The sequence below is a fragment of the Triturus cristatus genome, chromosome 2_1 (genome assembly GCF_964204655.1).
Source record: "Triturus cristatus chromosome 2_1, aTriCri1.1, whole genome shotgun sequence".
Taxonomy (NCBI): Eukaryota; Metazoa; Chordata; class Amphibia; order Caudata; family Salamandridae; genus Triturus; species Triturus cristatus.
In genome coordinates, this window is record NC_140581.1 from 592783532 (window position 1) to 592810604 (window position 27073).

The 27073-nt window shown below is 43.4% G+C and overlaps 1 protein-coding gene across 1 annotated transcript in view; it reads right to left on the reverse strand.

Moving 5' to 3' along the window:
* LOC146865664 (myosin-6) overlaps positions 1–27073 on the reverse strand; it is a 353172-nt gene that overhangs the window by 56139 nt on the left and 269960 nt on the right. Inside the window, exons 24-33 of the mRNA XM_085632498.1 lie at positions 24211–24387; positions 22091–22236; positions 21596–21686; positions 19869–20258; positions 19453–19698; positions 18681–18877; positions 4936–5119; positions 4506–4671; positions 3247–3371; positions 76–384 (exon numbers count right to left, since the gene is read on the reverse strand). Coding sequence (XP_085488624.1) covers positions 76–384; positions 3247–3371; positions 4506–4671; positions 4936–5119; positions 18681–18877; positions 19453–19698; positions 19869–20258; positions 21596–21686; positions 22091–22236; positions 24211–24387 — 2031 coding nt within the window. The remainder of the gene's footprint in view (positions 1–75; positions 385–3246; positions 3372–4505; positions 4672–4935; positions 5120–18680; positions 18878–19452; positions 19699–19868; positions 20259–21595; positions 21687–22090; positions 22237–24210; positions 24388–27073) is intronic.

Below are 27073 nucleotides of genomic sequence, written 5' to 3' on the forward strand. Positions count from 1 at the left end.
ATCGTCTGTTTCGTGTCTCAATGTGTTTGTAAGCCTCCAAGGTAGGTACAAATAATCGATGTGCAGAGGTCCTACCTTCAGGTGGGCCTGAGAGACTTTGAGGTTCTTGAGGAACTCGGCGGCTGCACGGTTGGCCTGGCTGAGCTGGATCTCCATCTCGTTGAGATCACCTTCCATTTTCTTCTTGATGCGGAGGGCCTCATTGCGGCTGTGGGTCTCAGCCTCCAGTGAGGCCTGCAGAGAATCAGTGAGGCGCTGGTGGTTTCTTTTGGCCTGCTCCATCTCCTCATCCTTTTCAGCCAGTTTCCGCTCAATGTCTGCCTTGATCTGGTTGAACTCCAGTTGGGCTCGCAGAATCTTGCCTTCTTCATGCTCCAGAGAGGCCTGCAGTGAGAAAAAGAGGGTCCTTTCTGGCATCAGTGAATAATGAAAGGTTGTACCTCAAGAAATTGGCAGGGAAATATCACAACTTGATTCTCATTGACAAAACTGTACAACTAACACTCTGGGCCCGTTTCACAAAGGTAAACTTTGACCTGAAGTTTAAGTGTAAACCTGAAGTCTAAGTTTAGGGCTGAGGTTTAAGGGCCCAATTCACAAAGATAAACTTAGACCTGAGGTCTGAGGACACAATTCACAAAGGTAAACTTAGACCTGAATTTTAGGCGTCCGATTCACATAGACAAACTTTGCCTTTAAGTTTAAACATGAAGTCTAAGTTTAGACCTGAGGTCTGAGGGCACAATTCACAAATGTAAACTTCGACCTGAGGGCACAATTCACAAAGTTAAACTTAGACTTCAGGTTTAAGTTTACCTTTGTGAATTGGGCCCTCAGACCCCAGGTCTAAACTTAGACGTCAGGTTTAAACTTAGACTTCAGGTCTAAGTTTATCTTTGTGAATCAGACCCTCAGTATCATACAACAGAGGCTGCTAACTGGAACGGTACAACCTAGAGTCATACTCAGTCTTGCTACAAATGCTTGCACATCGCAGCATGTTAAATTAATAATTTCTTCAAGTGTTCACTTGCACACCTACAAGCATCATCATAATTTCAGCTGTGGTCCGTGCAGGTAACAGTGGTAGGGCAGTGGGGCCGCGGGGGTGGGGTGAGGGGATTGGAGGAACGATGCAGAGGGAAAATTAATTATTTATTTAATTTTCCTTAGGCATCGTCCATCAAAATCCACCCACACGCCCCAACACCTTACCGCTGTTACCTGTACGGACCGCAGCTGCATAATTTCCCTGCTCAGACCAACTGTTGCCCCAGATTTGAACCTGGTTAAGGAATTAGAGCACAATTGGTGGGTACTGTCTCTGGAACAACATCTTAAACGTTGATGAAGCATAAGTCTGTGTTCTCGTAACTAATGTGATTCTTTACATGTTTGTTTGAATGCAAAGTTTGTTCACATGTAGACCAGTTTCCTTATTCCAGAAACGATTCTTGTAGTTAGAATATCTGGTCATTACTTTGTGAGAGACTTTCCTCTCTGACCATCACCCAGACGTGATGGTCAGTCTAAGAGTGGTTACCTTCCTTTAATGCTGCTCGAGCCCCTCGTATTATAGCTTTAGTATTCACTAGTGTTTCATGCTGTTGGGGGTGTTTGTTCCTTTCACAGATTTCTGCACTTCAGTGTCAATGTATAAGTCCTGCCAACAAGATTGCGCCAGTCATTTTATGCTCTTAATGCTGTTTCACCCTGTAGTTCTGTCTCTTACAATCCTAAACTCACTATTTATATGTAGGCCAAGTGTATATTCTTGTCTGTGCTTCTAAGGATAGTCTGTCCTTTCTGCTCCTTCCAGGTAAACTGCAGCCCTGACTCATGTGTTCATTCATGGTGACCCCTACATCACCATTGGGCTTCTCTGAGGTTGCAGAGGCTACAATGGAAAGCCTTAGAATTAAAAAATGAGGAATCATCTTTATTTCCTTCACAATTATGTTGTTTGTTCTGAAAAACCCCCGGGCACACGCTCAGGTACCCCAAGAACAGACTAAAGGCCCATACTGACCAGTCGGTGATGCTGCACAGCTTTGGATTGAGAAGATGCTTAATTTATGAGGTCATGAAAGACATCTTTGAGGATATAGAGTACACTTAAGCCCTCAGGTTCCAGTGGGCTACAGGAAGACTAAGGGGCGTGTCAACAAAGGATGTTGTTTAACTACAAGAATAAGGCGAAGGATAAAAAAAGACAGTTTCAACAGAGTATAACCTGCAAAGTAGGTTGTATCTTGTCACTTGTATTATAGGTGTTGTTACCCAGAGTACCCCTCTTCACACTCACTCGAGGTTGTATGGACCTTTTGGGAGCATTCTGGAGACACTTACAGGCTGATTTTTAACTTTAGGAAAGTGCACCAACTTCTGGAAATTAAAAGTCTCTGGCTTTGTCTATCCGGGTCCAGACACAAATGGGGGAGATTTTAAAAAAAAGTCGCGCAACGCAGTGCAGCCACCTGCAAGGCTGCGCCGCTGTGCGACAGGGAAGAAGCAGGACAGCACCATATCTTGAGAGATATGGCTCTCTCCTCCACTTTCCCTTGCGCCGGCGCTGATTTCAGCTGCTGTGCGCCATGCACACACCTTAGCGCCGCAGCGCTAGGGTGTGTGCATGAGTGTAGCATAGGTTTTGTACAGGAAGCATACCCTTCCTGTACAAAATACTACGCAAGGCACGATGCAAAGCTTTTCCCACTTTGCATACGTGAAATGAAAGCATTTCTCGGGCTGGCGCCTCCTTTGAAGGGGCGTTAACTTTTGGCGCACCACCATGTTTACAAATATTTGTAAATATGGTTTTGCGTCAAAAGGCATGGGTGATTGCATGGGAATGCCCATGTACCATCCATGTAACACCCTCTTGGCGCAAAGTAACGCAAAGCAGTGCTTCGTGCTGCTTTGCGCTACTTAAGGAGTGCTTTCCAGCGCAAAACTTGTTTTGCGCTGGAAAGAAAATAGCAACAAAAAAAAATTGCGCTGTTAGTGTCACCTTTGTGACGCGAAACCAGCGCAAAAGTTTTGAAAATCTGCTCCAAAGATCTTAGAAGCGAGGCCCATGAAACCAGACAAAGGGGCGACAAGGGGGTGTATTGAGATACTGCTGGCCCAACTGCACATGATCGCATCTTCTACCGTACAATGTTCGATCCAAGCATTGACATGACGACAGATGTCTTCCCTTAGGACAGGCCTGGTATCCCGAGTAGGAAGGTTAGAAAAACCCACCTCGGCTTCCTCCAGGGCCGACTGCAGCTCCAGCTTCTCCTGCTCCAGCTGCTTCCTCAGCTTCTCCAGCTCGTGAAGGCTTTTTCCACTTCCTCCCAGCTGCTCCGTCAAGTCAGAAATTTCCTCTATCAAAATAAATAGATAGCTTTAGGTTTAGGCAGTACGGTGAAGATTTAGAAGCTTGTATTCTGCCACACACATTATGCAAACTGATCATGAAAGGGACCTGCCCAAAATACGTCACCCTGGGAGAGGTGCTCCATACAGTCTTCGGTAGCTGGGATTCCAATGGATGGGTCATGCCGAATAATGTTATTGGCAGGTACAAAAAGTGTGCCCTTTCGATATAAATGACTCATTTCAGTGATATGGGGAGGATTGAAGCAAGGAGAGATACTGCACAACACTGTGCCAGAGATTATAGCCATGCACTAGACCCGATATGGACTAGCCTGTGGTTGCTAAAAGATCAGCGTACACTGTGCAGCGTTGTCTGCAGAAGTTGTAAATGCATGGTGCTAACAGAACAGGCACTTTGGGTTTGAATTAAATTATATTCTTCACTTCTGATAACCTACAAGTATTTGCTTTGTTGGGACTAAGGTGTGATGCATTTATCTCTAGCATACATTGAATATGTATGTGGAATATGACATCTTTGTGCTTCGATGCTAGAGATCTGTTTTAGTAACCTGTTACAGACACTCAAGTTACCTTCTTATTATTTACATTTGGTATTAACTGTTGTTCAGTGATTACAAAACAAATAAACTGTGTTTTAAAAAAGAGGAGAGACATTCCCCATAACCTGGACATGCTCATCCTCTGCACCTGGTATGTTGTTAGGAATCTTGGGTGCTGTCTTCCATTTCCTGGACACACCCATTTCCTTCACCTAAAGGTGTTTGGGATGATGTGCTTCTATAGTTGCTATTCTGTTTACAACAGACGTGCCCAGCCTTCTGTGCCAAAACTCCCACACCCCATAGTATTTAAGGTGGTTTTCTGTTGAAAGTGCTGCACTTTATACCATGGATGAGCATCGTTCGCTGCACCAGATGGTGTCGAAGATACTGTGCTTTTGTGGCTATACGTATCATTACTCCAGACACGTGTGATCTGCTGCACCCCAGCATTTTACTCAGGATGATTTCACTCTTGCCCAGGCCATGCTCCATCTCCTGCGGCTCAGCATGGTGTTACTGCGAGATTTCAGTAACATGCTCACAGCCACCCACTGGCAAAGGCAGGATCCTTACCTTGCAGGTTCTTGTTCTCTCTCTTGAAGGTCTCCAGGTGTTCCAGAGATTCCTCGTAGGCATTCTTCAACTTGAAGAGCTCAGTGCTCAGTGACCGCCCCTCCTTCTGGGACGACTCCAGCTCCACCTGGGACTCCTCAAACTTCTGCTTCCACTCAGCCAAGACCTGAAGAAGTGGAATTGGTGTGAGTGCAGGGTTTGAGGTCTGCAAATGCCCCCTCCCTGGACGTATTTCCTACGATGCTTATCTGCCATCGACCTCTTTCTCTATATGCATCTGGGTATTGCCTGACCAACTAGTGATTATTACTCTCTCATTCTTTCTCTCCTATATCTCTGCCACAATGCCCTCTGTTACCTTCTAAGACTCCTTCTCTCTCACCCATCATGCCCCTCCAGTGCTTTCATTAACCATGCCTCTGCCCCACACCTTGTCAAAGTTCTTCTGCTTCTTGTCCAGGGCAGCAGCGGCAGCGTTGGAATGCTCAAGGTCCACCATGAGGTCTTCAATCTCGCTCTGCAACCGGTGCTTTGTCTTCTCCAGTGAAGCGCACTTAGCGTTCACAGCTTCAACGGCTTCCTCTGCCTCCTGCAGCCGCTGGGCCAGCTTCTTCCTGTTGAGAAATCCAGAGTGAAAGAATTGCACAGGCCTCTTTTGGTAGACAGTCTACTAGAAGAATGGTCTACCAACAGCAGGTCAGAGCACTACTATCTGACCAGCTGGTTGCATCAACTCCATCCAGAATTTGGACAGCTATGTCACATGCCCCAGAGATAGACAGATCCCACCATCTTAGAGAGTGGGATGTGGAAGAAGCTATCGCTGTAACACTCCACTGAAGACCCTACAGAAAGCCATTCTCATTGCTGCTAGATCTAAAGTCTTCCACGTACTCCACTTCTCCCCTGGAGGGGCCTCATGGCTGATGAAATATCTTCTCCAGTAAAAAATGTGAGGCCTCTAATCCAAACTATACAAACACCCCGAAGACCCTTGTCCAACGCTCCCTCGTTTCCAAATCTGGAGACTGACGTGAAGGATCCCCGGGGTTTATAGCTAGCCCGCAGAAGGCTCATTGAGGAACCCTGCCAGCGCGGGCTCAATGGCATTTCAGATCCAATATCAGAGGTCCAGCATCCTCTAATGCTAAAATATAAAATAGAGGTCATGTATGACGTACTGATGCGACACAGGTGATGTGTTGTTATGGATAGTATATATCAATTAATAAGGATCAAGCTAGTACAGGTTTGGCAGTTGATTTGCCAAAGAACAATCTGTGTTGAAACCCTTCCTAGCACAAATGAGGGGCAGGCAAGCCCCCAAGTGATATCACGGAGCGCAATGATGAGTGAGTAAGGGCCAACTTAGGCATATTTTTTCCTTCGGGACCAAACTCTTGGATGTGTGTTGATGCTCCAGGTGAATACTAGTTCTTCTCTGATGGCACAGTGTGGCAACAGAGCAACAGCTGGACTCTACTAAGGTTTCTGCCAAATCAAGGGACTTTCGGAAACCTGCAAAGATGTTCTCTCCCTGTGTTTTCCTCACAGTTAGTTTTTCAAGAGCCCAAGTCTGCAGATAAGTGACAGAGTATCTACTAACCACTGAGTTTCAGCACACAACAGCACTAGCACTACTTCCTAGTATGCCACAGTGGCACTACTGCCTGCATAGAGTAAAACAGCAGTACCAGCATGTTTCTACTATGTATGCATTACCAATTGCTTTAAACCTTGAGGCAGCTTTCCCACCAATAAGCGCTACCGCTGGCTTCTTACAACGGGACAGCCACTACCTTCCTACTATGGGGAAAAGCTACCACCTCCTTCCTACCATAGCAGAGTGCAGAACTCCTTTTTCTAGTATGAGTTGCTTATTTACTGCCTTCCTACTATGGTGTGGTGCTAGCTACCAGTGTCACCATAGTATTTGGCAGAGTTACAACCACCATCCCACTATGGGACTGGCAAACATCCACCTTCTTTACTGGAGTTGCACCTATCACCACCGTTTTATTATTGGGAAGAGCTATTACTGCCTTCAGACTAGAGGTCAGATTGACAACCAGCCCCATACTGGAAGGCAGCCTAACCACCCATTCCTACATTGAGTCAGTGCTGTCCCAACTTCCAACACTACAACACACTTCATACTGCAGTTGCCACCCTCTTACTAGGGAACAGTACTACAGCAATCTTCATACTACAGGTCTTTACTATCACTTCCTATTCTATAGTCGCGGCACCTCTGCCTACATGATATTTCCGTTTTTGTGGGGATTAATGCTCACATTTACAACCTGCTCTGCGCCGCTGCTAAACCGAGCTGGGGAACTGGTGCATGAAGGGGGTGATGTAAGGGGCGTAGGAAGAGTCGGGGAGGGATAAGGAGATGGTCACCTGAGAGGGAGAAGCCTTAGAAGCAATACATGCTTGGCCCACACCAAGGCTGATGGTCACGATGGGGTGTCAGCCCCAATACCGGTCTTTCCCCAAAGCATTTTCTACCTGGAATTTACAGCTGGCAAAATTGAGTAAGGAGTTCCCGCACCTGGTAAATCTGAGTGTGAGAACACAAGGCCATTTGTGATTGGGTGGAGTGGAATTCCATTCGGAAATTTCTATCCATCCCACTCATCATTGAGCCCTTAGTGGTAATGCTTCCACCATTTGACTGCGGCAGGCAGACTTGCAACTTCCTAATGTGGGAGTTTAGTTGTATAATTCCTATTTGTGGGATTATCTCAACCTACCATTGCCACACCACTGATTCTCGTCCATCTCCATTCTCTCACATGCTGTGAAGCTCCTTCCAATAGTCTTAGGTGTTGAAGACCCAGGTGGGTAAGGGGCATTGTGGAAAGGACTTCATTTTGATGAAAACGGTGTTCTCAGTGAACCATAACTGTTAGAAATTGGGGTTTTGATTGAGGAGGTGAAAACACATCTCAAGCAACAACCACAATCCCTGTCAGGGTGAACCACAAATGTCACCAAATTAACCTGTGCTTAACCCTTTGGTAGCTTGGCACAAAAGCAGTCAGGCTTAACTTATGGCAATGTGTAAAGTATTTATGCAGCTCACAAACAGTAATAAAGTGAAAACACAACACCAGAAAAATCCTACACAATTTAGAAAAATAGAGAACATTTTAATACATTACGGGACGCGCTTGGAAGAGAACTATCCTGCCGTGAGGGGAACGGCTAAGACCTTGATGCTATTGCCCTGACATTTTGCAAGGAAACCGCGAGTGGAGCGGCGGTGAATTGGCCAGGAACTACGACTCCCAGAGTCCATAGCAACAACCACGCCCACACAGCTAATTGAGGCGGGACACTCGTTAAAAGGCCGGTGCGCCTCCCGCAGCGCGGGACGCGCTTGGAAGAGAACTATCCTGCCGTGAGGGGAACGGCTAAGACCTTGATGCTATTGCCCTGACATTTTGCAAGGAAACCGCGAGTGGAGCGGCGGTGAATTGGCCAGGAACTACGACTCCCAGAGTCCATAGCAACAACCACGCCCACACAGCTAATTGAGGCGGGACACTCGTTAAAAGGCCGGTGCGCCTCCCGCAGCGCGGGACGCGCTTGGAAGAGAACTATCCTGCCGTGAGGGGAACGGCTAAGACCTTGATGCTATTGCCCTGACATTTTGCAAGGAAACCGCGAGTGGAGCGGCGGTGAATTGGCCAGGAACTACGACTCCCAGAGTCCATAGCAACAACCACGCCCACACAGCTAATTGAGGCGGGACACTCGTTAAAAGGCCGGTGCGCCTCCCGCAGCGCGGGACGCGCTTGGAAGAGAACTATCCTGCCGTGAGGGGAACGGCTAAGACCTTGATGCTATTGCCCTGACATTTTGCAAGGAAACCGCGAGTGGAGCGGCGGTGAATTGGCCAGGAACTACGACTCCCAGAGTCCATAGCAACAACCACGCCCACACAGCTAATTGAGGCGGGACACTCGTTAAAAGGCCGGTGCGCCTCCCGCAGCGCGGGACGCGCGCGGGCAGTGCCCGGGCGAAGCCCGGGCCAAGGGCGGGCCCGTCCTTGCCCGTCAAAGGCCGGAGAAGGCTGGGCTGGGCATTGTATTGCTGGACAGTGATCTGTAAGTACGTATGTGCCAAAAGATCGGGGCAAGCGTGTGTTTGAGCTTGAATGCCCGGGGTCCCGAAACTGAAGTAGTTATTTAAAGACTATCAAGTAGGTCAAAAGTACGGGGGAGCCACCCCTTAAGGGGGGACACCACCGTAAAGTTTCAGTATTTTAAGTATTATCGGACCCTTGCTTTAGATTGGAAGCCCTTGGTTTATATATTACACACGATGAGCACTAGGCTTAGCTCGAATAGGAAATCATCGGTGGGAGGATCTGTTAGGGGTACTCTAGACCAATTCATTACTAGGGCAGCCTCACTGTTAGAGCGCGAGATAGTGCACACTGAAAGACGCATCTCAACCGAATTACAGAGGAAACGCTCCTCGTTGGGGGCCATTCAATTTGCAACAACACCATCACACAACACTTGTTGCATTACACACCCTGAACAAGCAGGGGATACAAATGTTATCTCACAGCCTCGTACACAGATAGATACTCAAATAAGCTTGAATGATACTGTCACTATAGATAATGGCACAGGGACAGAATCTGAACACCACACCGAGGGCCAGACTCAGGCAAATAAGACTCCCACAAAGACAAATAGGAAAAGTAAAAAAAAAGACTCACTGCCCAGTAGTGTAAAGCAAAAAAGGACCCGTGGCACTAATAACAAAAAAGGTGGGGTTAAAACATCAAATAATTCCACTAGCGTCATAAGCCCAATTGACCATGGTCAGCCTAAAATTAACACAGATAGTCTGGCAGTACTCCCCTATCAAGAACTATTTAGTGACATAGAAAAATTAATTACATCTTTGTTGTTACCCCTTGCAGAAAGGGTAAAGAGGATGACAGAACAGCTAGTGTTAATAGAAGAAAATAGTTCGGCTAATGCCAAAGCACTGGGAGAAATAGCTGTGAGAATGTGCACGCTGAATCCTCTAGGTCCAGTATCTGAGCCAGAGGCCAATTCAGTTAATCACACAAGCAGCGTAAAGTCAACCCCCACACTTAGGGAGACTAGTCTGGCCACACAGAAGATGATCCCGGATTTAAGAAAGGATATAGACAGTGGGCTTGTAAGCAAGAAGAATACTGAGTGTGATAAGATGAGTGGGCGAGAACGCATAGATAGAAATCATGAGGGATCACACCAGCATATAGATCTCCCACCAGAAGCTGAACCCTACGTCATCGTACTCACAAAGGTACCCGAGCTAGCACATGGAAATTATGAAGGCCACCAGACCCTTAAAAATAAGGTAATGCACTGGCTTAGAGTGAACAGGCCACTACCCACAAATTTAGACGGGGAAATTCTTCACGTCAGAAGGTTAGGATTGGTGGGACGACGCCCCAAAAATGAAAAGGGAGATGCAGTCATTGTTAACTTTAGGGATTATAGAGTGGTAAACCATATTAGAGACTGGTACCCGGGGGGCCGGGGGGGAGGTATAGCCACACATGACTTGAGTTATTTTTACCCTAAGACCCTGGTAGACAGAGATGAGTGTTTAACACGCCCAAACTCTCAGCCAACGACAAGTTTAACGTTTAATGTCCCAACCTCAAATCAGTTCGCGACACTCTCTGGTCTAGAGGAGGTTGATTGACTAGCCACTCCCATGATCACCAATATAACTACTAATGAGAAATTGCTAACTGATGATTTGGGATTAGTCTCCTGGAATATAGCGGGCCTCGCCTCAAAATTTGATAACCCTGAGTGGAGGGAATATATAGCAAGGTTTCAAGTGATATGTCTCCAGGAAACTTGGGCGGTGGATCACAATTCTTTCCAGTTAGAAGGGTATGGGTGTTTTTTTGTGCCGGCACAAAAATCAGTTATGGGCAGAGCTAGTGGTGGATTGGTCACCTACGTGGACTTGAGATTGGAAGGTGTGTGGACCAATCTGAATTGGAATTCCCATCATATCCAGGGCCTAAGTCTTAAAATAAACAAAATGTGCATTATTTTAGTTAACATTTATAATGCAACTACCCATAGTAAAGAAGGCTCAATATTATGTGACCTAAATAGCCATTTAATCAGTGCAATGGAGCAGGGCAATTCCACAGCGGCCCCTTGCATTATTCTAGTGGGCGATTTAAATTGTCACCTGTGCCCAAATGTAAAATTCCGTAGGGGCACGTGGTCTGGGTGTACCATAACAAAAGGTCTGCACCTTGAACATACCAAGGAAGGGAAGGAGTTAGGAAAAATCGTAAAAACCCACTCACTAAAATACACGCTTGACTTGGTATCAGTGGAAGAAGGAAATGGTGCCCCAATAACTTTTAAAGGAAGAGGATGTAGCTCAACGATAGACTTTATATTAGTTTCAAAAATATTCTGGCAGTGGATAAAAGAGAGGACCACGGACTGGAGTATATTCAGTGACCACAACCCATTAACGCTTGTGATTAAAAATCAGTCAGCCCCTAAAGATAGAAGAGGCCTACAGAAAGGCACTCTTGAGAAAGTAACAGATCAGGGGAGACGATTAAGATGGTCCTGTATTGATGGAGCTGCCTTTTATGAAACCCTTATCTCGAATGGGAGAAAAGAGTTCGAAACATGTAATGACCCCCTATCTGGAGGTTTGGAGGTGATAAATGCATTCGAGTCACTGGCCAATCACATAAACAGACTATTAAAATCCACTCGTTCAGTGAAACACAATAATGTGCCTAGATGGTTCAATAAAGAGTGTTCACGAGCGCAGAAGGATTTAAAAAGAAGTCTGAAGCAGAGACCAAGAGATAAAATGCAACTTGCCAAATGTAGGGCCACTTATAAAAAGGCTGTAAAATGTAGAAGACTTGCCTTACAGTCACAAACATGGGAAACTTTAAGGGAAGCCGCGGAAAAACGAGATCAGGGTACTTTCTGGAAAATTATAAATAATCCCTGTTTCCAGGATGTCGCAGCGCCAGTAATTGGCACAACCATTCTCCCCGAGCAGTGGTCAACTCATTTCAAAAGTCTGTATAATTTCTCATCCGCAAACCCTCTCGTGGAAGAGGACATGTGCCCATGGAGGGCAGAGATCGAATTTACTATTGGTGAAGTTAAAATTGGAATTCTGGGGCTTACAAAAAATAAGGCACCTGGCCCAGACGGTATACCACCTGATTTGTTTTTATATAAGGTAGAATTTTGGGCACCAATTCTGACTAGTGTAATTAATGAGGCCATCAAAGTGGGTATGCCACGCTCTTGGTCAACAGCAATAATAGTACCCATTTTTAAAAAAGGTAAAAAAGACGACCCACAGTGCTATCGCCCTATATCGTTGATTGACGTGACAGCAAAGGTTTTAGGTAGAATGATTCTAAACCGTCTATTGGACTGGGCCGAGGAACACCACATAATTTCTGACTTCCAATATGGCTTCAGGACAGGCAGATCAACTACGGATCAATGCCTGAACCTCTACTTACTGGTGGCAAAATATACGATAGCCAGTGAACAATCGATATACCTGGGGTTCATGGATCTTTCGGCGGCATTCGATCGCGTAAATAGAGAAAAGTTATGGGCACTTATGACAAGATTGGGAATTGACCCAGAACTTATAAATATCCTGAGAGCATTACATTGGAAAACCTCTGCAAAGGTACGGTATAACATGGCCGGGGACACAACAGGACCTTTTCGTTGTACAAGTGGAGTAAGACAGGGCTGTATATTGGCCCCATTCTTATTTTCTTTGTACATTAACGAACTAGAAAAATCATTGTGCGCTTTGAATGCAGACACTCCAATGGTAGGTCACCGCCCGGTTCCAGTGTTATTGTACGCAGACGATGCGGTCCTTTTGGCACGTACGCCGAAAAGTCTGCAGAGTCTAATAGACGGTTTTGTTGATTTTATGAATACCCTAGATTTGTCAGCTAATCTATCAAAGTCCTATGTATTGTTAGCGGGAGCTAAACCATGCAGAAAATTCACTTACCACATAGGGTCACATAACTTAGAAGAAGTGAAAACTTTCTCTTATCTGGGTCTTTTATTTGATGGGCTTTTAAATTTTAGATTTTTAACTGAAGAACGGAGTACAAAATTGATTTCTTCAACAGGAGCAATTATGAGTCATGGAAGGAGGCTGGGTCGCTGGTCACCTGAGCAGGTCATGCACCTCTATGGCTCCGTCTGCTGTGCTAAAATAATGTATGGAGCAGAAGTATGGGGATTTGCTGGGACTAAACAAATACAGGTTGAGGAAAATAAATTCTTTCGTAAGATCCTTAAAATTCCTCAGAGCTCGTCGGCTTTTATCACCCATGCCGAATTAGGGAGACCATATATTGAGGATTTAATCCAGACTAGACCTGCCATGGCTTGGATTAGGACATGGTCCAATACGGACGCAGAATTAGGACGGCAAATTATAGCAGACTGCCTGAACAGGGATAAAGGGATGTGCATACCATGGTTGAGATATGTAAAAACTTCATTCGAAGGTATAGGTTGCACAGACCTTTTTACTAATCCATCCACCATAATACCCCAAGACAAGAATAGGATTAAAGATTTGCTCCTGGAAAAAGCTGGAGAGCAAAGAATTAACACTGAGGGTAGAAAGCCTCTAGCTAATATCTACTGTAGGACTAAGACAGTAGTTGCCATGGAACCGTATCTTGGTTTAATATATAATGAACAGAACAGGTTTTTGTTCACTCGTTTTAGGCTCAACCTTATTCATCATATTTTAGCGGACCCACCGGGATATACCACTACAGTTGAGCAGAAAGGTGCCTGCGGCTGCGATAATAAATCTCCGCAGGACACCCTTCATTTTGTATTGTTATGCCCTTTTTATTCTTTTCCCAGACGTCGTTATCTAATAACACTTTTAAAAAATGGCAAATTTAGACAAGCCAAGGTTGCCCTGCTGTACTTACAAAGGGCAGAAGACCCATTGACCTTGGCTAGTATTACAAGTTTCTTACAAGCTGCACTCAAATTAAGAAATACCAGGGGACATCCAGGGTCAAATTAGGGCCAAGTTAAGAAATGCTGTTTTGAAATAGAAACTATTTTAATTGTATTTAGAAATTATTGCCTTTCATGTCGCCAATGGTTTTTACTAATTCATAGTCTAGCCCTAGCACTTGCAATTTAGAAATTGTAGTCTATTCTTCCTTTATGTATTAACAATGGAAAATGTGTGATGGAAAGTAGCAGTCCATGTGTATATGAATAGTGCCTTGCGGCCTCTTTATCATGAACTGAGTTTTTTATCTTGGTGAAGATATTTTAAATGTACCTTTTAAAATGTTAAGTTGAATAAGTGATGAATGTACTGTATCATTTTTTTTTTTTTACCAATTGATGTTGCTTTTATGGTGACTTGTATTGCACCGAATAAAGCTGATTTTGAATTTGAATTTGAATACATTACTTGATATCAAAGCCACAAAAAATGTAATCAGTAGAACCGGAATTATGCATTTTTAAAGTTTCTGTTAAAAACGAGTGCCTAAAAGACTGAAGCGGGTTCAGAGAAAAGTACAATTCAATAATCCCTAATGAGCTTGGGTAGAAACTACACTGAGAGGTAAAGGGCTAACAAGGGAATCAATTGTTAAGAGGGAATATTTTTTAAACGCTTTACTACAATTATCTGTCCTAGTGGATGACAGTATAAAATAAATCAAAAAACAATCTTGCATGTATTTCATAAAAGAACCAGTCCTTGACACCAGGTTCAACTCCTTCTAAGTATAACTACTGGACTTTCAACACTGAATTGTTTTATCGTTTGTGGAGCATTGCTATTAATCAGAGTGCACTTTACAGACATTAAACTCGGACTTCATCAGTTTGATTTGATTTACAAGATTAATGTTGTTGCGGAATTTCATGATTTGTACCCCTAAATCATTCATATTGAATATAATGTAGTTATTTTAACTTTAAAATTAGTGTACACCTCTGTCTTAAAATTGTGTTTATTTTATGAAATACATGTTAGCCCTCTACCTCTCAATAAAAGATCAAAACGTCAACCGCAAACATCTAGTCATGCGAGACTGGGGCAAAATGGAAAGTTATGGCTGACATCAATGGAGCGTGGTTTGGATACACGAGGTGGATTGGGCCCAGTCTCATCTTGCCTTCGATATTATAGGAATTGTTTACGAAAAATGTCGGAGAAGATAAAGTTCAGTGGGGCAAGGCAGTTGGTGATATACGAAAAGGAAGCATCATCATCGGAGAGCTGCTTGGCAAAGTAGCAGTAATGATTTCTACGTTCGGACATTAGCACTTTTTGGGAAACCAGAAATCTCCAGCTTGACAAAGCTTCAGGGCTCCACAAGCAGGATACTGCTTCTGGGAGGTGCGCTAAACAGGATTTTCTGCTGAGGCAAAGAACTTAGCGAGAGCTACCGCAAAGTCAGGCCGGCTGGAGATGCACCTTGAGTGGATCGGTGAGCAGATAGGTCCTGGTCTCTTGTCGGTTCTCAGAGCACTTTTTGGCTGAAAATGTTCTATGTCCCACGTTTTAGATTTTGGCTGTTTGGGCACTTTTAGCACCACTTCCAAGGGTCGGGCACTGGGTAGTCATCACTTGGAGGGTAGAACTCACTATAGGCAGGGTCTAGGTGCAGGGTTCAAGTTGCTAGAGCTTTTTGTGTCCCTGTAGATCTGAACAGGAGTCCAGCCAACTAGCCTTTGGAGTCACTCTGGTAGTCCTGGATTCAAGCAGCAAGGCAGTTGTCAAGCAGCAGGGCAGTCCTCCCCGGGTTCAAGGCAGGTTTCAAGCAGCAGGACAGTCTTCTGGGAGCAGCATGGCAGTCCTCTGAAGTACAAAGCAGGCCTCAAGCTGCAGGGCAGTCCTCTGAAGTACAAGGCAGGCCTTCTGAGTGTTCTCCACAGGTCCATAACTCAACTGAATAAAAGATCGAGGGGCCTATTTTTATAGACGGTGCCAGATTTGACATGGAAGATACTTTGAGAGTTTACCTCCCACAGATGGTTCTGGAAATTCCTTCCTCCCTGCCTAGTCTCCAAGAAGACTAGCGTGACAAAAGACTGATGTGAAGTTATTTGTGAGTGTGCTGAGGCAGCTCCTTTGAAATCTAAGTGGAGCAGGGAACAGCTCCGTCCCTCCCATCCTGGCAGGATGGTCCATCCTTACAACACCTAGTCCCCATTTGTCTCACTGTCTGGGAGGAATATACAAAGGCCAACTGCCACTCTTATCACAGTTGTGTGTCCCAGGACACAGGCTGCAGGGACCAAATACGAAACCAAGACAAAAAAATGCCAACTTTCTAAAAGTGGCATTTTCAGAATTGGTACTTAATATCAGACTTTAACATTAAAGATAATTTTAAATTACAATTCTTTAGATTCCAAACATTACATTTAGACCTGTACCCAAAAAAAGTTATAAATTATTAAATGTAATAAAGTAACCCAAGGTTACCCTATGTGCTATGTAGGCTTCACAGTAGTGAAAAATGAATTTGGGGGGTTTTCACTACCAGTTCACCTAAAAAGTACAAGTCCAACTTTGGAAATACACTGAACCCTGCTGTATGGGCTGTTTAGGACCTACGTTACGGGAGACATTTATGAATTAAAAAGGATGTTTTAAGCCTGGCAAAAGGTTTATTTTGCAAGGATGAACTGACAAGGTAAAACTGCACACAGGCTGCAATGGAGGGCATGAGACCTGTTTAAAGGGCTACTTTACGGGTGGCACAATAAGTGCTGCCGGCCCACTCATAGCATTTAATGTACAGGACCAGAGTACATGTCATACTGCTTTACTAGGGGCTTATAAGTATACAAAATGTGCCAATCAGGTGTAGGCCAATGTTACCATGTTTTAAGGAGTGAACATAAGCACATTTTCACTGGTTAGTAGTGGTAAAGTTCAAAGAGTCCTAAAGCCAACCAAAACGAATTTCACCAAATAGGAGGAGAGTAGGCAAAATGTTTGGGGGAAGACCACCCTAAGGCCTAACAATGACTTATTAATGTCTGTGGGACACGGTAGCCTGTCAAAAGAACTACTCATTGTAGTCTATAGTTTGGTCATGAGTGAGGCTCCATTGAATTGTAACTGGAACTTACTGAGCTACAATAGGTGCTAGTTTCCAGGAAGCCAAGTTCAGATTCACCCTTTATACTGAGCTCACTCTCAAGAAGGCCATTAAAAAAAAAAAAGATTGCCTAGTATCAGCTCTCTCTGCTAAAAAAAAACATTCCCCTCAGCAAGCAACTTTAGAACTGCTGTTCATATGCTTCTAGATGTGCATCTGGATGGTTTAAGTGCTCTGCCCCACAGTCTCCCAGACTCCACAGCACATGTAGTTTCACCAACCTTATGTAACTCTACTGTCTGACCTTGCAATCCAGTACCATCTTAAAACCCAGCTGCATCATCTACAAAGTCATCACAATAGGCATACCTGCCTATAAGGCTGACAACCTCATGATCTCTGGTGGCTCACTGTAAACCTGCTGCCAGGACACAATTAGACTGAAGACAAAGAAGTGCAAAAAAGGAAAAATAAGCCAACAGGCCTTCTCCATCTATGCAACCAGGATCTGCAACAGCATCTTCATATCCATCAGGAAGGCCTAGCCATGCACCAATTTCCAAAAGAGCTGGAGACACACCTGTTTATTAAGTCCACACCAGGATGCTTAGAAACTAGCTCCTCCATCACGCGCTGTCCGTTTTCCCTGGATTCTGTACATCGCCCCTTTGACTTTTGCCTAGATTTGTGCTATGTGATTGCCACTCAAATGCATTTATATGTATACACAGACCCCTCTCTGTGTCCAAGGTAGTACAAAACTTTGGTACCCCACTTGCATTTCCCCCATACCTATCTAAAACATTCATCCCATATCCTTGATTGCCCAGACTTTCCCAGTGTTTCAGCGGTGAATTATCTTCCAACCAACAAGCTTTATGCTTGTCTTATACAACAGTTTCAGACATAATCCAAGCATAAAGCTTATTTGTCAAAAGAATTTCAATAGCAACAGAGGAGCCTGCCGGGTTATGTTCAGCGACAAAAAAGACATAAACAGGAAATACACTCAGGACATGGATGTTAGCCAAGAGTACACTTAGGACCATTCAGTGTGTGGTAGCGAATGGACTCAAGAGATGGGTAATATCAGAGAACATGAGAGCTATCTAAGAATATACATACTAAATAAATGGCCACAGAGACTAAACTGTGACATAGATTCAAGAGACATGTTGCGTAAGAAGTAAATATAAACAAATCGCAGTAAACTGGAGGGAACATATTCGGGAGATAGGGGAATTCTGGAGTACACTCAAAATATCTGACAGGAAAACACAATGGGTAAAAAGGAGATTGGGGAAGTCTTCAAGAAACAACTCAGGAAATAGTGTAGGTCTTAGAGTACTGAGGATACATGCAATACTTTCAGATAATAATGAGGAGAAAAGGCAGACATTGAAGAAACAGCATAATTCAAGATGAGGCCATGAAAAGTGAAAATTGGACAAGGCAGACAAGGTAGGCCTTGGAGAAAGTCCTAAGGAGATTGAGTTTGTCAGGAAGGAGGTAATGAGGCAACAGGGAGAACACAGTGGAATTGCAGAGAAGATGGGGCAAGCCTCTGAGAAAGGACTGGAGAAACAAAGCAAGCCTTTGGGGAGTTCAGAGGAAATTGAGCACCATTCTTGGATAAAGAATTAAGGAGACAAAGCAGTAATAAAGGAGCAGATCAGGAAGGTCCAGAATAAAGTACTCAGATGGTATGACAGGTCTAGTGAAATCAGTAAGACAAAGGAGGCCATACCAAAATCATTAGGGTAGTCAAGACTTTGTAAAGCCTACTCAATATAAAGCCAAGGCTTTGGAGAAAGTGCTACGGTTTCTAGTGCTATGCTTCTATAGGCACATTTGTTGGGAGAATACACTTTTTCCTATTGGATGGTGCACTGCCTTCTGTTGCAAGTATACACTACCTCCTTGCTGGAAGGACAAATAGTCGGAAGGATCCTCTAGGATTGTCCAAATTTTAGGCTATGCTGGATTCTTGTCAGTGCACTCACTTGGCATCCTCAAGCTCTTCAGTCCTCTGTATGGCATCCGTCTCATACTTGGTCCTCCACTGCGCCACCTCAGAGTTGGCTTTGGACAAGATGCGCTGTAGTTCTGCCTTGGCCTCCTGCTCCTCCTCATACTGCTCACGTAGCAGGTCACAGTCATGGCGGGCTGACTGCATCGCGTGTGCCAAGGCGTTTTTGGCCTGGGGAAGTAAGGCATAGGGACAAATCCTTGGAGTGTAGTACAATGATTAAATAACATCCCACATAACTAATAATGTTAATAATATCTAAATTGTAACTAACTCTACCATAGCGTACTAAGCCTTATAAAGTGACCTGTTTGCCTGTAAAACCACTGATTTCCTCTACAATGTCAGCTCCTGTACGGCAAAGACCAAGAAGTAATGGCTGAACTTTGTCTGGAGATGGCTATTTGTACTCATAAGAACTTGGATCTGCAGTGCTCAGAGAATCATCTTTTGTTCCACTTGAAACAGGCTAAAGAGGACGACCTTGGGTTCTATTGTAGTCTACCACTACTCTACATAGGTGCGAACAACACAGCCAAACCAATAACAAATCCATGGCTGAAACTGTCCAGTAGTTATCGTTCCCTATTCTTAATGCACATAAGAGAATATGGCAATCCACTGGTGAACTGCTGACAGCAGTTGGCCAACACTCATTGGTTAGCCCATCACTGGCCAATGCTTTCCTTGGGTTCCTTTTCTCATATGTTTTAGAGAACGTGACACACCTAGTGGCAAATGCTTACCTTTGTCTCCTCCTCAAGTTGTCTCTTTAGGTCCTCCAGCTGCTGGGAGTAGGTCTGCTTTCCACGGGTCATCTGAGAGATCAGGGCTTTCTTCTCATCTAAGCGTCTGGAAAACTCACAGTTTTCTGTCTGTAGCTTGTCCTTTTGGGTCGTAAAATCACTGAGGGCCCTCTGGGTCTCCTCAAGCTTTGACTTATGCTCATTCATCTGGTCTTCCAAGGTACGACACATCTTCTCCAGATTAACCTTAATACAGTAAACAACAGAAAAAGTTCATGCAAGAAAGGGAAAGTGATAGATATTAACAGGACATGACTAGGATTTCACTGACAGTTTACAGTGAATGCACTAGGATTGGCTCAATTATTCAATAGGTGTTAGCATTAGAAACTGCAAATCTCTGAAGGAGGAGATACCTTGGCCTTCACGAGTTGCTCCATGTTGGACACCATGTCATCTACTTCCAGCTTGAATTCACTCTTCTCTTTCTCCAGCTTCTGCTTAACTCTCTGTAGATTGTCGATCTGCTCACTCAGCTCGGCCACAGAATCCGCATGCTTCTTACGAAGAGTAGCTGCTGTTGCCTCACTGTGTAGTGTGGCCTCCTCTAGGTCCCGCCTCATCTTCAGGAATTCAGCCTCTCTCTTCTTGTTCATCTCCACCTGGACAGAGGTGGCACCACCTGCCTCCTCCAGTCGCTCACTGATCTCCTCCAGTTCCTGCGACAGATCCAAGCGCAGCTTCTCCACTTTGGCCCGGGCAGCACGTTCTGCTTCCAACTCCTCCTCTAGCTCCTCGATACGGGCCTGAGAGGGAGGGAGAAAAAGGAACTGAGTATGAGTGACTCTTGAAGACGATTATGTCTGTAAGATCTCAGGGCTTTTAGCTTTCAGATTTAGTTGTACCAAGAGGAGGAATGGCATCAGAATCTATGGGCTTTCATTAGGCTGCTTAAGCTCCACAGACTCAAATACTACCTAAGACGCAAAGACCGTTCTCCTGAAAGGGACTGACAAGAAAGAGCAGAGAAAGAAGGATTTACTCAGGATAAGACAGAGGGTAAAGAGGACAGAGAGAACTAGAGTTCTAGTGGAAGCATAATATTAAATATTTACTAATTCAACCAAGCAAAAGCTTCTAATTAAGTATGTTGGGTTGCATGCTCGTTGGAGATGTCTTATCTAAATAGAAGGGCTCTGCACCAGCCATTTTCTTCGGGGAGTGTGGTGGGGGGAGTGGTGAACATCTGGCTAGGGAAAGAAGAAAGAAGAATGAGACACCTGTATATGATGTGGTGTGCTGACTAACACAGAACATCTCAGTTTAGACCTCAGAATGTACAGAATTCAAAGCAGAGTAATCATAAAACAGGTCAGGAAATAAAATAATTGATGTAGAGATGCAGCCAACAGTATTTAAAGACATTTTTGTTGGAATGACTGGAAACAAAGAATGATTTGGGGAAGGATAGGAAATCAGTATATACGAAGATGACAGAAAAATCAAGTGAAAGTATGGGGGTTGAGACCTCGAAAATTAATCAAAGGAAGGCATTGGGGTGGAACAGAAAATCAAGGAATTATGTAGGTACAGGAGCGGAACTCCATGCAAGGGAGTTCCCTATATATTTTTCTCATAGTCTGGTGAGCATATGTAGAGGTGATTTGCGGGTGCCCTGGATTTTAGAGTGTAATTCAACCACCAGTATTGATACGGAAGGTTCCAGTAACTCTGGGAGTGTGGCATTTCCTGGATTACAGGAGACAAGCTGAGATTTCCCTGAGGCATGAGAAATTACCAGACAAGTGGTAATTCTAAGTCTGTTCACAGTAATTACCCATTTTTATCATTCCTTGCGCTTCTCTCTGAGATTTTAGCTGATTTCAGCAGTCTAATTCTCTGGGTGAAAGTTTCCACAGATCTCATAATTCCAATAGGGCCGGTAACTGCTACTACCAGTCCCACTGGAATTAAGTAGACACTCAAAATAAGGGCCTTAGATTGGTGGGTTTAAAATATCTGCGATGGTTAATGCCATACAGAGCTATCCATGACTACTTCACTTGGACACGGCAGTCTTTTCCTGCACTGTAGCATTCCAATTTTCATGCGGGGGATTGTAAGGGAGGCAACCCGGACATACCTGGAGCTCTTTCAGCTTCTTTTGCAGCTGTAACGCAATAACCTGTTCGTCTTCAATCTTGCTGTTCTGTTGGTTGATCTCATATTCCTTTCTGCAGAGAAAAAAAGAGAATCCGCCATCAGTTGCTTCACTTTTTTTCACTTAGGCTGCTCCAACTTTCCTTGTTGGCAGACCCCCCACACATTCCCTTATATCCCTTCATCTGTTCGCTGTGTATCCAGCTACTGAGACACTCGACTTATGTGCTTTAGTTGCTTTCAGTTGAACTTACTTTTCTGTCTTTTCCCACTTGCACTCTTCTCCAGCCCATAGGTCCCAGTCTGCTTACACTTGTTTTGACAGTTCTTTCCTCACACCTCCTTCTTCACAGTACTCCTGCTGTGTGCAACTTGTTTGATTCCTCTTCTTTTCTTGTCATCCTACCTTCAACAACGTGTTCTCCTGCCCCACCCACCACAACCCTTTCCACCACTTGTTTGTTCCAGGGCTACTCACTTCTTCAGTTTCTCTTCTAGCTGCTGCTTGTCGTTCTCGAGATCCATTACACTTTCCTGGGTGAGTTTTAAGTCTCCCTCCAGCTTTCTTTTGGCCCGTTCCAGGTCCATGCGTACCTTCTTCTCCTGCTCCAGTGATCCTTCCAGCTAAACAAAATCAAATTGACATTTACAGATATTCTATCAAGCTAGAGAGAACAAAGTATGTCCTACCTTCCAACCACCTTGCAAGCATCAACACTGGAGAGACACAGAGGCATGCTGCACCCCCAAGTACCTGGGATCCCTCAACTCATGAATGACTTAGAGACATTTGCAGTGCACCATCCCATGTTCGGATATAATTCCAATGCAGAGGGACTAAACGACACTCTTGTAACTGCTTCCAAAAGCATAGAACATCCCAACTTTTTAAGCCCGGGATATTGTACTAGCCCTTTCCAAAACCTAAGAACCCTCCAATTACGGAGATCCAAGACCGGCACTAAAACTGTGCAACGCAATAGAATGGAGGTCGCATTTCATGGTCATTCGCCTTCCCAAAAATGCAGAACCCTTCAGACTTAAAGATATTCAGACACATCCTGCGAACAATTCCAACATCAGAACACCTTCATACCATTTTTATTTTAATCTTATTTTATTATATCATATTTTATTGTGGCATTGTGAAGCACAGACCTAGCCTCAAATAGAAGCAAAGCAAAGAAACATAATGGCAACCTAGAAAGACAGAAGACATGTTTGTTTCTGAACCTTTGTAACAGCAGACATTTTCAACTTCAGGGAACTCTCAGACCTAACCAGAAGCCATCGTGCTTACTATTTGCAGCACCAGAACCCTCATACATAGGGAAGCCCAAATTATTTTTCAATTGAACGTCCCAGTGCTTGGATACTCAACGAAGAGAAGGCCTGTGCCACCCCAGGTAATCTCTCCAGCACCAGACAGTCTTAAACCTTGAGAGCACCTAAAGGATCTGTGCTGCATCTTAAACACAGAAATCCCCCAAACCTAATCAGCCACAGAGACATTTTCACATCACAGGGTAAACATATTAATATAATTTATGGAAATACATCTCTGTTCAACACAGGACCGCAGTGAAAACCACTGGAGGGATCAATATTCTGCATACAACGAGATCTGTCCTATTTGTAGGTCCTACCTCGGAGGCACTTCTTTGAAACTATACTAGTCCTTGGTCTTTGCTAGAGTGGTGCACTCCACAGTACTCCACTATCTTACTGTGAGGTGCATCTACAGCAGCTCAAACCAATCCAACTAACTTCTGCAATGTTTATCTGGTACTGAGTTATGTATGTATTGTTGCTTATATGTTATTAAGGTAGACCTCAACCCACAAAAATTGCTGTTGAAATATTGTGCCTTGGTTGTGGTCTGACTGCTATATTAAATTCGAAAAATAGATCCTACCAAAACAATCAATCCAAGGATCTGCTGCCCATCAGGTAAAAATCTTTCAGTGCAGCTTTATGAATCCCTCTAAAATATCTTTTACCAACACTAAAGCTTATGAAAAGTCACAAATGGATTGCTAAACCTTCGGGCACAACATCATCAGACTGACAGTCTGCATGCAGCTGAACATGCATTGCAGTGGATGCCAAGCTTAGTTCAGATGCTAATGACTGATCCATAAATTCCTATTTGAAACTATCAGCAGGAGACCCCCAGATCCCTGAATGTATCTAATAATGACCTTTTGACCTGAACTCCTTCTCATTTAGGAAACTGATGTTGCCAGATTACTTCTTAATCAATCTACACCAGAATCGGTAAACCCATCTCTTTCGGTCTTAAGGGTGAGCTGAGTTAGCATGCATTATGCAGGCAATTGGCAGTACACGGCCTAAAAACTGTCAGCATGTAGTGCACTATGTGATTGTCATCACTCACTCACTCTTCCATGTAATTAGTTTGAGACATGGCAAATGCACAAAAGTTCCCCGAAACCCTCACACTATCAAGTGGTGTCCATCACGGTGTTGCACTCTGCTAAATATAAAATTTGAGATGACTCGGAGATCAGGAACTGTTTCGAGGAGCTTCGTCTAGTCAACACGAACGTCCTTGAGACACCCTGAGGGAGTACGTACATCTTCCACCTGCTGCTCCAGCTTAGACTTGGCTTTGCTGAGGGTGTTGACCTTGTCCTCCTCGACTTGAAGGTCATCTAGTGTCTGCTGGTGGGCCTCTTGTAGCGCTTTCTTTTCTTTGGTCAGTTTGGCAATGATCTCGTCCAGGCCGGCCATCTCCTCTGTCAGGTTTTTCACCTGAGTGGGGAAGGAGAAAGTGCTCCGAGTCAAGCATAAGCATCGTTCACAAGGCTGTGTGAAGTTTAGACTTCCCTTCTAAGACTTCATTATGATTTTTAAAATAACATTTATCAAACCTCCAAAGTATATACATTTTTACTTTTAAAGAACAAATCTAGCAAGACTCGATTTTGATAAAATCTTTCTTGAAAAAATCCACTTTTAGCAGTAGAAGTCCCTCTCAAAAGAATTTTTGTCAAATCCTTTTTAATATGATATCCTCAAGTGCAAAGTTTATCATTGCAAAACCCAAACACAAAATATACATTTCTCACAAAATCAGAGAAGAAGGGCAGCAATAATTAAGAACAAATAAAAGCTTCAGGTGGAGTAAAAGGAAAACGAAAGAATATGGGAAAGAAAGTAGAAAAGAGACAGAAAAATATATGGGATATAAAGCCCAAGAAGGCATATGGAAGGGTAAGACGGTAATAGATAGTTAGGGACTTGGGGCCACATGTATCAACCTATTTTGCATTCGCAAACGGTGTGAATCGCTAAATTAGACCATTTGTGAATGCAAAATAGCCTTTCAAGGTGTATGAAAGGCTTTGGCGGTGCATTTTAGGTAATTGCAATTTTTTGTGATTACCTAAAATTGCGACTCCAAATATTGAATCGCAATTTGCGATTCCCTAAGCACATGTACCAAGCATTTCCTAAATGCAAACTGGGCATTTAGGAAATGCTAGTACAATGGGCTCCAGTTGATGCTAACTAAGTGCAAGTTTTGAAAATGCACATGAAATGCTTATTTCAAAGTGCCATGTAGAGTGTGAACTTTACATGTGCACATTTGTTTGTTTTTGTCGTTCTTCAGGAGGCCTTAAGCATTTCCTAATTTGCGATTGTCAATTGAATGATCACAAATTAAGATTCTCTAATTGCGATTGCCACTGAACGAATCACTATTTTCTTACATACCATTTTGTATTCCCTAAATAGCTTTTACCTAAAATTTGCTATTTAGTGATTTCAAAATCGAACTTTGATACATGTGGCCTGATTTACAAAGGTAAAGTGAGACAAAAGTCTCACTTTACGACTTTGGGTATTCACAGGGCATTTACCACTCGTAAATGCCTTTTGTGAATACTGGAAGTCTTAAAGTTAGAATTTGGGTATTTACAAAGGGCATATACGAGTAGTAAGTGCCCTTTGTGACTACAGAAAGTTGTAAAGTTAGACTTTCATCTCACTTTACCTTTGTGAATCAGGCCCAATATGTACAAAAGCATTTTTGCGGCGGAAACGGCTCAATTTGCAGAATAGGGCTGTATATGACTGCAAAAATGCTTTTTCATATGTACAAAACACAAATTGCAATTCGGTAACATGTTACTGAATTACAGTATCTGTTTAGGGATTCTGTATTTGGAAAGGGATTGTTCAGGGCTTCCCTTCCAAATACTGAATTACAGTGCTATGTATGAATGTTTTGCGACCGAATTACGGTTGAAAAACATTCAATTTTTACCAACACTTCAAGGGTGGTGGTAACTATTCGCAAATGGGAAGGGGTCCCTGCTGGCCCCTTCCTTTTTGTAAATGTTGAAAGAAATATTTTTTAAGAGCAGGCAGTGGTCCAACTTAAACATTTTGTTTTATTTTTTGAAACATCACATTTTCCTTTAGAAAAAACGGGCTGCATTTAAATTTAAAAAAAAACGACTGCTTTATTAAAAAGCAATTACAGACTTGCTGGTCTGCTGGCCCCAGCAGGCCACAATCCCTGTGATGGCTGCAATTTCTAATGGATCGCAAATTGCGACCTACCTCACTAATATTTATGAGGCAGGTCTATTAGCGAACCCATTCGGAATGGCTAAATTAAACTCAATGTGTTTCATACATTAGGAAGGGCAATTTCCAAATTGTGATTCACAGGAAATTGCAATTAGGTAATCACTATTCCTAAAATTTGTACATATGGCCATTGGAAACATGCAGAGATAGGTACAATTAAAGAATGAAATACAGAGAAAATAGAGCACGAAAGAAAAAAAGATAAGGAAAAAGTGTATACAGATGAACAGAGGATGCTAGAGAGAAAGACAAATGGAAAGAGTAACACAAAATGAAAGAGTGCAAAAGATAATCCAAAACAGATTAAAACTAGATCGAAGGGGATGGTGAAACAGCAGTAGAGAAGGAGAAGAAAAGTGTAAAGAGATTTTAAAAAAACACTAAAAGAAAAATAAACCAAGATACCATGAGAAAAGACATTCAGAACTGGTCATCAGCTCAAATACAAAGAAAGAGCAAAGGAGAGGCAAAGTAAGATAAATCAAAGAGAACAATACATAGAGAGCGCAAGAGACTGCAAAAAACAGGTACATATAGAATGGAAAGCAGAAACAAATCTTAAAAATAAAAGCAGAATGAAACAGAGGCATACAGGAAATTCAAATGGAAAATAAAAAGAGAAGGAAAAGGAACAGGAAAGTAATATGGAAGCATATGTGGACATCGAGGGAAAGTAAAAAGACTGAGAGAAAGAAGATAAGCACAAAAGCATACAATTGAAGAGAAATGGTGGGTGTCTCAGAAGACAAATGAAGTCAAAAGGAAACAAAAAGCATGAGAAAGAAAGGTGAAAAGCAGAAAGACAGAAGAATCAATAGAGAAGGAGAGGAATTCAGTG